This window comes from Petaurus breviceps, unplaced genomic scaffold (genome assembly GCF_028583685.1).
Source record: "Petaurus breviceps papuanus isolate PSGF00001 unplaced genomic scaffold, PetGlider_PUasm1.0 90823, whole genome shotgun sequence".
Classification (NCBI taxonomy): Eukaryota; Metazoa; Chordata; class Mammalia; order Diprotodontia; family Petauridae; genus Petaurus; species Petaurus breviceps.
The window spans coordinates 3,126,046-3,138,563 of NW_027187352.1; the positions used below are offsets into that span (position 1 = coordinate 3,126,046).

Consider the following 12,518-nt stretch of genomic DNA (forward strand, 5'->3'; position numbering starts at 1 on the left):
TGGCCATCTTCACACTAATATATTTTTGCTGTCCATTTCCTCCTGTAACTCATCTAACTTTTCTTTAAGCATTTAGATGCTACGACATTTGATGCATGTGTTTAGTGTCAATATGACTCCAATGTTCATTTTGGCAAAATATAATTTCCCTGATTATCTCTTTTAATCAGGTCTATTTTTGCTTTTGCTTTGTCTGAGATTGATTGCTATCCCTACCTTTTTTAACCTCAGCTGAGGCATAATAGATTCTCTATCTAGTCCCTTAACTGTGTCTCTTTATGTTTCACAAGTGTTTCTTGTAAACAACATACTGTAAGATTCTGGTTGCTAATTCATTTTGCTATCTGCTTCCATTTTAGAGATGAGTTCATTCCATTCTCAGTTATGACTACCACGTATTTGTCTCCATCCTATTTTCTTCTGGTTATCCTTCTCTTTTTATCCCGTCCTTCCTCAGAAATTTGCTTGGCTTCTGACCATAGCCTCCCTTATCCACCTTTCCCCTTTTCTTTCATCTCTGTCCCCTTCTAATTTCCTGTTGGGTAAGATAGATTTCTATATCCCACTAAGTATGTGTCAGATGAGAGTGAGGTTTAAGTGTTACCTACTCACCTTCCACCCATTTTCATTGCCACTGTAAAAACTTTCTTGCTCACTTCTTTTATGTGATAATTTCCTTCTCTTAGTGCATGCCTCTATCTCACTCTTCCGTAAAAACAAAAACAAAAAACAAACCCAATATAACTGAATCACACTCATGCCCTCTATCTATGTAGACTCCTAACTGTCCTAATAATGACAAAGTTCTTAGGAATTAGATGTATCATCTTCCCATATAGTAAAATAACAGATAAACCTTCGTCCCTTATGATTTTTCTTTTTTTTTTTTACTTGGAATTTTAATTATGTACATGAATACCAACATGAGGACAAGGAGTTCTAGGACTTATAAATTATCTCTAGGTGAAAGAATATTAAACCAGTTCATTCAGCGATATGGCATCACCAGAGATAACAAGGGGCACAAATGTAGTCTTTCCTGAAAAAGAAAGACACTTTATTACATTCAATATCAACATCTCTGGTATCTTTCTTTATCTATTCAAAATACTGGTTTCGGCATGGGGTCTCTGGAGTACATCTGTTGAAAATGGGCAGCACCAGGGCTATCCTATTTATTTCTTTGTTTAGATGGCTGCTTCACATCTTCAGCCTTCTCCCGGTTTGCATCTGTTTGAAAATATGTCTTCCACACATCTTCTAGGATTATATATACTTGCAAACCCCAATCATACAATTTCTCTCCATTGACCTGTGCAAATTCAAAAACCTCTTGTGGATAATAGACAGATGTAGTAATGCTCATGAAACCAACTGGATACATGAGCTTCTTTAATTTTGAACCTTCAGCAAAAAGTATCCTAAAATTCCAGAAAAACCAATCACAACCAAGTCTTGGCAAAAATCCTGGAGGTGGATTTTAAAAAAGTTCACAGCTGGCTACTCCTTGTTGAATGGCAGCATCTATTGTGGGCTTAGTTTTGTCATAAGCAACCTGAAACCAATATGTATATGGCACGGCATACTTTCTAAGTTGTGAAATGCCTTCCTCCACATATTTGGACTCAAAGTTTGGAATTGAGTAGAGTGAAAGCTCAATAACTCTGACTGAACATTTATCCCTTTTTTCCTTTTTATGAGATGCATAGACTTTGAAGGAGAGAAGACTCAGGCTGGCAGAACCTGCTGACCACTGAATTACCTTGAACATGTTGCAGGCCTCAGCGGCGGATCCGGCTTGGGGGTCACCTCAGTTTAACTCCTTATGATTTTTCTTACGTGTTTATTTTTTATGATTCTTGAGTTCTATATTTGAAAATCTAATTTTCTACCCATATCTGGGTCTTTTTTTTTATCAGGAATGTTTGAAAGTTCTCTAAATATTCTAGGGGTTGGAAGTTTTTGGTGCTACCAGTGTAGTGAGACCTTGGGGAGAAGTGTTGCTCTCACTGCTCTCCCAGTCAGTGCTCTGGTCCTTATCTAGGAGGGGCCTCTGTTCCCTTGTGATTATAAGTGCTTCTCTCTGCCCTAGAAGTACAACCTCGAAGTATGGGCAATGGGAGTTGCCAAAAAGTACCCAGTGTCAACACACGAATCCCCTGTAATCTGTTTCTGACCTGCTATCCAATCCCCTTACCATTTCTGGGCTAAAAACTTTCAAAGCAGCTGCTGCCGCTGTTACTGCTACCAAGTCCCATAGCTTGTGTTTCCAACATATGTGCTCTAGGCCAGCCCCTATTCCAATATTACATACCTCTCATTCCAACCTCCTAAGTTGTCTTGGGCTGGAAAAAAATGTCTTATTCCAACCTTTTCCATTGAGGCATTATTTTAAAGTTGTTTTGAGGGGAATGCTAGGAGAGCTCGGCTGTAGTGCTTCCTCTACTCTTTCAATCTTAAGCTCTTCCCTCAGAAGTCTCTCACCTATCTATATTTCTATGATCAATTACAGGGGCTCAGCAATGACTTCTGAATGAATGACAACATTTATTAAGCTCTTCCTACATGCAAAGCACTGAGGTTAAAGAATATATTGCACAGTCCTTGCTCTCAAGAAGCTCAAAGCTCACATTCTAATGAGGAGGCAACACATACGGAAGGCTTCACCTGGAAGGTGGGCAAAAAAGGTTCATGATCCTTAGGGTGCACCAGCAAAGTAAATGGTAATGCCTCTTCTTTAACGTTATTTCCAATTATAAAATCAATTCAATTTCTGATCTTGAGCCATCTGACTTTGCCAAAGACTTTACTGGCAATTTTTCAGGGTGTTCAGAAGCAATGACTGCAACACCTGCAGGAGCTATCCATACTCACATTGGCTGCTTCCCATGATGATAACTAGGTACACTGGGCTGGAAGCATTGTTATTCATTCCCAAGACTGTTGGGTTCAGACTCTGATGTTGTCCTTACCAGGGTCTGAGAAGAGATGGTGGCCAGGGTCATGGTGGTAGTGTTCGACCTTGCCCTTTATATGCTGCCTTTCCCCAAGAGTGCCTAGCTGATCTGGCCAGTTAGTTGGCTTGCCTCGTCTGTGGGAGGAGGCACCTGGTTGGAAGTTGGTGGAGATAGCTGCCACCTCTTTCAGGAAACAAGCATGAAGGAAATCTGGATGAGGTGATCTGAATTTATCAAGGACAACCAAGCAAGAGTTCTTTACTAATTTTGGGTCTTGACTCACTAAACATTACTTTTGTTTTGCATTGTCCTTTGCAGAGAAAACAGAAACAAAATAAGAATCAAGAAGTTCTGTCTTCTCTGCTGTCAGCTGCTGCTGTCTGAACAAGCACCTCCTGTGAGCCAGGCCCAGGGCTAGGCAAGTGCTGAGGAAACAAAGGAAGAAAAAGGATAATTCCGGCCCTCATGTAACTCAGTCTATTAGGGGAGACTACATGCAAACAATCATTTAACAAATAACATATATGCACAATAAAGTAGAGATAATCAGCATAGGGAATACACTCATATGAAGGGGTTCAAGGAAAGATTTCTTGCAAGAGGTGGGAGTTTAACAGAGATTTGAGGCCAGGGGCACCAAGAGGTTGAGAGTAAGTGCATTCTATACCTGAGCATAAGTCAGAGAAAATGTCCAGCATAAGGGAATAGTGTGCCTTATGGGAGGGACAAGGAGGGCAGTGTGACTAGAGTATAGTTTGTGGAGAGGAGTAAACTTTAAGAAAGAAGCACTGGAAGTGGCCTGGTTCTGAAGGGCTTTAAAAGCCAGACAGAGAATCTTACATTTGACCCTGGAGGTGATAGAGAGCTGCTAGAGTTGACTGAATAGTGGAGGCTGGGGGTAGTGTGACATGGACAGAGCTGTGCTACAGGAAGATCACTCTAACAGCTGAGGAAAAACGGATTAGAGAGAGGAAAAACTTGAGGTAGGGTGACCAACCATCAGACTGTTGTAATAGTTCAAGCATGAGGTGATAAGGACTTGTAGCAGAGTGGTGGCATAAGCCCTATCCCTTTCTTGATCCTCTTTTTTTCTCCACACATAGCTAAAAAGTAACAATAACATAATTTTGTTGTACTTAGCATCCTTTGACAGCTTCAGTTCATTCTGACCTTGCTCCTATTTTCTGTCCATTAAAAAAAAATCTAAATTGGTTGGTGAGTTCTCTGTGTATCCATCTTAATCTTTTCAGACAAATCTGATTTTTCCTCATTAGAATTATTACCCTTTGTGTCTTCATAATTTCATTCTTGGTCATCTCTCTTCCCGCCTAGGTTGACCTGACTTGAAGCATGTTAGTCCATGACATCCTATCTAACTTTTCTCTGAGCCCCTTGAAATCTGCTTTCCCCAAATCTTAAGGTGCACATCAGATTATGTCCAATCTTCCTCTTTTTCTATTCTAAATACTAATTACCTATCCTTCAAGGACTAGCATATGTTCCTACCTATCCCATTGGCCCTATCCTGACTAGAAAAATGTAATCAAAAGAAGTTAACACTTAACAGATCTCAGAGATCATATGGTTTATATTCTTCAATATAAAGATGAAGAAAATGATTCCCAGAGTATCCTAGGGAACTAACTTTCCAAGGACATGCAGGAATTTAATCAAAGCTGGGACCAGAACCCAGGTTTCTTGATTCTTTATTCTGTGTTCTTTTTACTACTCAGATAACCATGCCAATATAACCTTAGAAGGCAGTCTTCAGTGGAGTATTGCTATGCTTTTTCATTTTCACAGTTGGATAAAAGCATAGTGGGCAGTTAACAAACTAGAAGACAAAATTGGAAACCAAATTTTTTGGCAAGCTAAAACACTGAGTCAAATATAATAGTCTTATATGAGGGTTCAAAGGGAAAAAATCAAATTTTCAAATACAACGTGGCGAAGTATTGCTAATCTAAATTAATCTACAAAAGAGGATTTTAGTAGAATGTAAAGCCAATAAAGTTAAACAGTATGACAGGGCAGTCAAAAATTTGATTCAATCTTAAGCTGCCTTAGAAAAGATAAAGTCCAGTAATAAAAAGGTAACCACTGTACTCTGCCCTGCTCAGACCAGTTATGGAGTATTGTGTTCATTTCTGGCCACCATATTTTAGGGAAAATAATAAACTAGATAAACTTCCAAAGGAGGAAGAACAGGATGTTGAGAAGCTTTGAGAACATGCAATATGAGAAGTGACTCAAGAAACTAGGGATGTTTAACCTAGCAAAGAAAAGAGTCAGGAAAGTATAATAGCCATTTTGAAGGGCTATTTTGATGGAGAAGGATTAGGTTTCCTCTGATTAGTTTCAGATTAGAGTTAGGGAGCACTAAGTATAAATTTCAATGAGGCAAATTTAGTGTTCATGCAAGGAAAAACTTTATAATAAGAAATACCCAAAATAAAATGAAATACTTTAAGAGGCAGTGAATTTTCCCTCTCTTCAAAATCTTCAAGCAGTAGCTGAATACTAGGTGGGTATTTTGCCAAGGGAATTCAGTCTTCCTCAGGTATTTATTGGACACTAGATGGTCTCCGAGGTCTGTTCCAAATCTGAGTTTCTTTTTCTTTCACTAATGCAACAAATGTTTACTAAGTACTTCCTCTGTGCAATAATAATGTGTTAGACATTGTGAAAAATAATAGATAAATCAGATAGGGTTAGCGGCTTCAAAGTGCTTATTACCCAAGAGAAGAAATGACATGCACATATACATATATATATATATAAATACATACAAATAAATATAAATTACATGACAAAAGTACAGAACAAGCAATACTATGAGATCAGATGAAACTATGGGCAAAGGGAGCCAAGGGAAGGTGAGCAGAATTCATGACAATCTTATTCAGGTGGCATTTACACCAAGGTTTAAAGGATAATTAGGATTCTATCCCATTTATGATCATGGATTTAGGCCCTTGAGACCATCTAGTCCAGCTTTCATTTTGTAGACAGGAAACTGAGGCCAAGAGAAGTTATTCAATATGACCAAAATGACACAGGTAGTAAGAGACAAGAGGAATTTCAGCCTTGACCCTCTGACTCTTGAACCAGTGCCTATTCCAGAATCCCACTCTCTAAATCTTCGGAGAATTCTACTTGTTAGGAAATTTTGCTTACGTAAAAGTGAAATGTACTTCCCTACAAATTCTACTCAACATTCCCAGAACAACAGGTCTATCACATACTTTTTTTCTGGACATAATGCCTCTTAAAGCAGTCTAAGATTACATCCCCTTTCTTGGTTGCCATTATCTCCCTATTGAGTCATATTGGACTTATAGGTCACTAAAACCCTGTAATGTAATGCCAAGGAAAGGCAACTTCCCAGGTTCAAAATACCAGCATAGGTACTCTCTATTTTATTCAGTAACAAACCCAGAACAGAGAAGATCAAAACATGACATCATTCAAAATACAGCATTTACTAAGTGTGATTAAATAATCTCCAAGTACTACCCCATCCCAGGACCTTCCAATCATTCAATCAATTACAAAGTCTCTGTTCTAAATACTTCTCCACCCCTAGGCTATACCTTAATTAAGTCCACCACAAAGCCCCTCTTCTCAAATGGAGATTAGTTTCCAAACATAAGTAAAATGCATTCATTTGCTCAACCATAGAACACAAAAAGGTCAAAAGTTCCCCACCCCTGGATCACAATTGAATCTACCCCAGAGTTACATCAAGTTTAAACACAGCACTTAATACCCAAATGGAGGTCTTTTCTTCATCTTGACATGAGGCAAGTTCTCAGCAATCTTAGTTCCTGGAGAGACAAGGCTTAGCAAGGCCATAAGATACATTGCCAGTCCCTTCATGAATTTATCCTCTGTCTGTAGAACAGTCCTAGAACCCCTGAACACATTAGCAAAGCCCTCTCCCAGGATTTCTGTAAACATACAACAAGAAAATCCTTCTTCAGGGCTTCTGAACCAACAGAAAGGCTCCCAGACCCCTGCAACAACAGCACTGTCCTTCACCAGTGGACAGTATTCATTCTGTCTGCCGGACAGTCTCCAGACCCCTGCAACAACAGTACTGTCCCTCACAAGTGGACAGTATTCACTCTCAGTACTGTCCCTCACCAGTGGACAGTATTCACTCTCTGTCTGCAGGACAGTCTCAGGCCTTCTTAACCAAATGCCAGGTTCCAGGACTTCTTCAACAGGACAGTCTTTCACCAGTGGACAAATCTGGCAAAATAACATCAAAACAGACAGACAAAGTACCAGCAAAACAGCCATGTCTCCTCAGTCCTTGGCAGCTCAGGGGGCAGGTCTCAAAAGTCCAGGGCAATTCAAAGCGGCCACCAGCAATTCTGGTCTCTCTCTCTCCACGAGGTGCAGCTTCCAAAAAGAACTTCTGCCTCTCTCTTGTCTCTCCAAATCTACATCACCAGCTCCTCCCACTTCAGGACTTTCTTTTCACATCAACAAGCCCATCCCACAGGTGGGATTAACAAACTCTGGGTTTTAATACAATCAATTTGAAAACCAAGCCAATACAGGGGAATCTTTAATTGCCATTACTATCACAAACCCCCAGATCAGGGGTTCGAGACCTCTTCTCTCTGTTACATACTATATTGGCAGGCTGCTAAAACCTACTGACACCTTTCCAAGATAAATTTTTTAAAGTAACTCAAGACAGTAAGGGAGTCAAAGAACTGGCACCAGGGATGAGACTCTTGCACTGCCCATACTTAGATTTGGGTTGCAGTCATTGGTCTCAGTCGCACAGTAAGGAGGAGGACTACAACATCAGAGCTTGCAGCCACAGGGGAGCAGGGACACTCGTCACAGTTCTAGGGTAGAAAAGAGTGCTTGTGGTCACTCACAATACAAATTGAAAACTTAAGAGGTCCTCAGAATTACCTCTGAAAATAGCTACACAAAAAAACCAGAAGATTGGGTACAGTGCCCCCTCCAATCCAGAAGCAGGGCCCCACTTTAGCACAGAGTTAAAAGTCAAGAAATAGGCTGGCAAATGAGCAGAAAAAGATCCTGACTATAGAAAGCTACTATGGTGACAAGGAAAATCAAAACACAAACTCAGAAGAAAACAAAATCTAAACTCCTACATTCAAAGTCACAAAGAAAAATATAAATTGGCCCCAGGCCATGGAATAGCTCAAAAAGGATTTTAAATATCAAGTAAGAGAGGTAGAGGAAAAATTGGGAAGTGCAATAAGAGTCATGAAAGAAAAGCATGAAAAAAGAGTCAACAGTTGGGTAAAGGAGGCACAAAAAAATTGTGAAGAAACTTAAAAAACAGAATAGGTCAAATGGTAAAAGAGGCTCAAAAATCCAATAAAAAAAGACTGCCTTGAGAATCAAAATTTGCCAAATGGAAAAATATATACAAAAATTCGCTGAAGAAAATAATGCCTTAAAAATTAGAATTGGGCAAGGGGAAATGAATGTCTTTACGAGACATCAAGAAACAATTTTTAAAAAATCAAAAGAATGGACAGAAGAAAATATGAACTATCTCAATGAAAAAACAACTGATCTGAAAAACAGACCCAGGAGAGATAATTTAATAATTATTGGACTACCTGAAAGCCATGATCAAAAAAAGAGCCTACACATCATCTTTCAAGAAATTATCAAGGAAAACTGCACTGATATTCTAGAACCAGGGGGGAAAAATAGAAACTGAAAGAATCTACTGATTACCTCCTGAAAGAAATCCCAAAATGAAAACTCCCAGGAATATTATAGCCAAATTCCAGAGCTCCCAGGTCAAGGAGAAAATACTGAAAGCAGCCAAAAAGAAGCAACTCATATATCATGGAGCCACAGTCAGGATAACATAAGATTTGGTAATTTTTTACATTAAAGGATTGGAGGTCTTGGAATATGATATTTCAGAAGGCAAAAGAGCTAGGATTACAACCAAGAATCACCTACCCATCAAAAATGAGTATAATCCTTCAGATGAAAAAAATGGCCACTCAATAAAACCAAGGACTTTCAAGTATTCCTGATGAAAAGGCAAGAGCTAAATAGAAAATCTGACTTTCAAATACAAGACTCAAAAGAATGATAAAAAGGTAAACAGGAAAGAAAAATCATAAGGGATTCAATATGATTAAACTGTTGACATCCCTACATGGGAAAATGCTATTTTTAGCTCCTAAAAACTTTCTTATTATTAGGGCAGTTAGAAGGAATATGAAGAGGGCACAGATATGAGTTGAATACAATGGGATGATTATCTGAAAAAATAAATTTAAGAGGTGAGAAAGACGTATATACTATAAGAATGATAAAGGGAGAGGTAGAATAGGGTAAATTATCTAATATAAAAGAGGTTGGAAAGAGATTTTACAGTGGAGGGAAAGAGGGAGGAAGGGGGGAAATAGGGGATAGACTGATAGAAGGGATGGCAGACTGGGGAAAGTAAAAGTCAGAAGCAAAACACTTTTGAGAATGAGCAAGGTGAAAGGAGAGAGAGTAGGATAAATAGGAAAATGGGATGGAGGGAAATAGTAATCATTGTGAAAAAATTTTTTGCAGTGAGTTTCTCTGATAAAGACCTCATTTCTCAAATATATAGAAAACCAAGTCAAATTTATAAAAATAAAAGCCATTCCTCAAATGACAAAATGGTCAAAGCATATAAACACACAGTTTTCAGACAAAGTAATACTCGAAGTCCAAAGTAACACTGATCCATTCAAGCTGGAAATCCTTTATTAGAACATGTCTTAGAGCTAAATTTCCTCATCTTTGCAATGTTAGGGTGGATTAAATAACCTCTGAGATACCTTCCTGTTTTAATACTCTACCATTCTATGATAACCTTCCAAATATAACAATCTGTGTTCTAGGTCAACATCCTTATTTTACAGATGAGAAAACAGGTCCCTAGACAACTTGCCCATAGTTATACAGATCCAGGAATAACATTTGCCAGTACGATAGGAATTAGACAAACTGTTGTTACTCTACCAAATACACAGCAGTTTTAGTACTTTCTGCCACTATAATAATCTGTGTAGGCCAGGGGTGGGGAAACTGTGGCCTTCTAGGTCTGTGGGTGTGGCCTTTTAACTGAGTCCAAGTTTTACAGAAAAAAATTCTTTTATTCCGGGGATTTCTTCTGTCAAATTTGGATTTAGTCAAAAGGGCTGCACTTAAGGAGCTAGAGAGTCACATGCGGCCTCAAGGTCACAGGTTCCATTCCCCAGGTGTAGGCACATATCTCTCTGTCAAGGAAATAGATAAGATAGGATTCATAAACTCAAGTTAGGGACAAAATATACTCCAAATTTCAGGGGTGAGTTTCCCTCTATTGCCTCCCCATCCCTCATATGGTAAGTGTATTTGATTAAAGGATTGACCTCAATGGAAAATACTTCATTGGATCTAGGAAAAGTACTCCATAATGCAACACAGATCACAACTCCTCCACATTTTCATTTGATGCATGTCTATGTCTTACTTCAAATCCTTCCTTCATAAAGGATATACCCAATGGTTTAGAGGTCTTCTTCTAGACAATACCATTTCATGAGTATCAGTGCAGCACCCAGGCTATTCATTCTTTTTGAGCCTCTTTTGCCATTTGAGTTAGTCTATTTTTTAAGGTGTTACTTTCTTCAGTCAAGTTGTTCACTCTCTTTTTATGATTTTCTTGCATCACTCATTTTTCTTCCCAATTTTTTCTCCACTTCTCTTATATGGTTTTCAAAATTCTTCTTAAGCTCCTCTATAGCCTGTAACCAATTCATATTTTTCTTGGAAGCTTCTGGTACAGGAGTTCTCACTTCGTTGTCTTCCTCCTGTTCCATGCTTTGATCCTTTTTGTCCCCAAAATAGGAGTCTAAAGTCGTATTGCTGTGCTTGCTTCGCTTCCTTATGTTGCCTCTCAATTATTTGACTTTTGAGCTTTTTGTCACAATATAGTAACTCTGCTTCCAGAGAGGAGTGCTTTGTCCCAAATTGCTGGGGTTTTCGCAGCTGCCAGAGTATTAGTTAGGTGCCCTCTCAGAAGCCTCCACTGGCTCTGGCAAACTGGTCATGCACCCCAGGACCTCCACCATAGACAGCAATCCAGATCCAAGCAGGTTAAAGCAAGTGATTACCCCTCAGACTGGCCACTTGGTCCCCCTACAATTTGCAGGCCAGGAGCTCTGAAGCAGCCACGTGGTGGCAGCAGCACACAGCTGCTGTGTCTCAGCTGCTTCTCCGTCGGGGGAAGAGGCCGGATTGCACTCCCAGACCCTCTGTTCCCACAAAGTCCACTGACCTCTCACTTTGTCTTTGGCATTTATGGGTTGATAATTTTGGAAAGTGCCACAACTGCTGGTGATCCACTCTCCCCAAGTCCCTCCAGCCAGGCCTGGTCGTAGTTGCCCTTAGGTTAAAACCTTGTGGGGGGCGCTTGGCTGATGGACCCTTCCTACTGGGCTGTCTTCAGTGGGAGGTTTGTTTCTCTCTGTCACTCTGTGGGTTCTGTAGCACTAAAGTTTGTTTAGAGTCATTTTTTATAGGTATCTGAGGTGGTTATGGAGGAGGCATATGGAGTTTTCCTGCTTCTATGCCACCATCTTGGCTCCCCAGGCTATTCATTCTTATCCCTTACTCTCACTACATGACCAGACCTCCTCCTTCTCCAGTCAGTCATGTCTTTGATGATACCGTTAACACTATTTTCTGGTATACCTTCAAAGACTGTGAATAATATATGTGAAAGTGAATAATATATGCTGCAGTCTATTTATAAACTATCACATATTCTTCCATTGCCCCTTGGGTACAATAAAAAAAAGTTCTATTTATAATACTTTTCTTAATAAACACTTATGAAGTTCCTACTCAGTATAAAGTACGGTGCCAGGTACTTTGGAAGACAGAAGGTTCAGGTAAGTCAGTATCCTTGCCTCATAAATATTATATTCTAGTAAGGAGACATACATGTAAATAGATAACAATAGTATGCAATAAGCAAATGCATAAAACAAATTGCCATCGTGAACTCCTACGAGGAAAAGTTTGGATGATATAAGCATACCTGTTAGATAAGAGGTAAATTGCTTCGGTCCACAACGAATAGCATAACGAGTTGTTGTTCTCACAGCTTTTTGTTCAATTAGGGAAGCATCCCTGGGACAAAATATAGTTCCATCTGATGTCTCCCCCCACCACCTCACTCGGATGAGAACAGGAGTTGGGGGCTTCACAACCATCCAGAGTATTTTACTAATGGTTAGTCTCAGAAAACATCGTAGCTGACCTTCAACCAGAGGTGGTAGACTTGTGGATGGTGAAATATCACTTAGACCTGTATAAACCAACAGGAATAATAAATCAGAATGTGGAGTAGGTAAGCAAACATGATACTATGTAACAAGTGGAGAAACTTAATTTCTGCCAACAACTCTGATACAGAGAAAAGAACACTACATTTGAGAGTCAGAAGATCTGTGTTCAAGTCTCAACTTCATCACTTGGGGCAAGCCACTGACTTTCCTCTTTAGCCCATTACCTATA

At 39.4% G+C, this 12,518-nt stretch overlaps 1 protein-coding gene and 1 pseudogene across 1 annotated transcript in view; both read right to left on the reverse strand.

Moving 5' to 3' along the window:
• The window catches only part of C2CD3 (C2 domain containing 3 centriole elongation regulator), a 183,250-nt gene that overhangs the window by 169,057 nt on the left and 1,675 nt on the right, over positions 1–12,518 (reverse strand). The window contains exon 2 of the mRNA XM_069070830.1: positions 12,040–12,309. Within this exon, the coding sequence (XP_068926931.1) occupies positions 12,040–12,309 (270 nt within the window). The remainder of the gene's footprint in view (positions 1–12,039; positions 12,310–12,518) is intronic.
• On the reverse strand, positions 872–3,397 carry LOC138148254 (MICOS complex subunit MIC26 pseudogene; annotated as a pseudogene).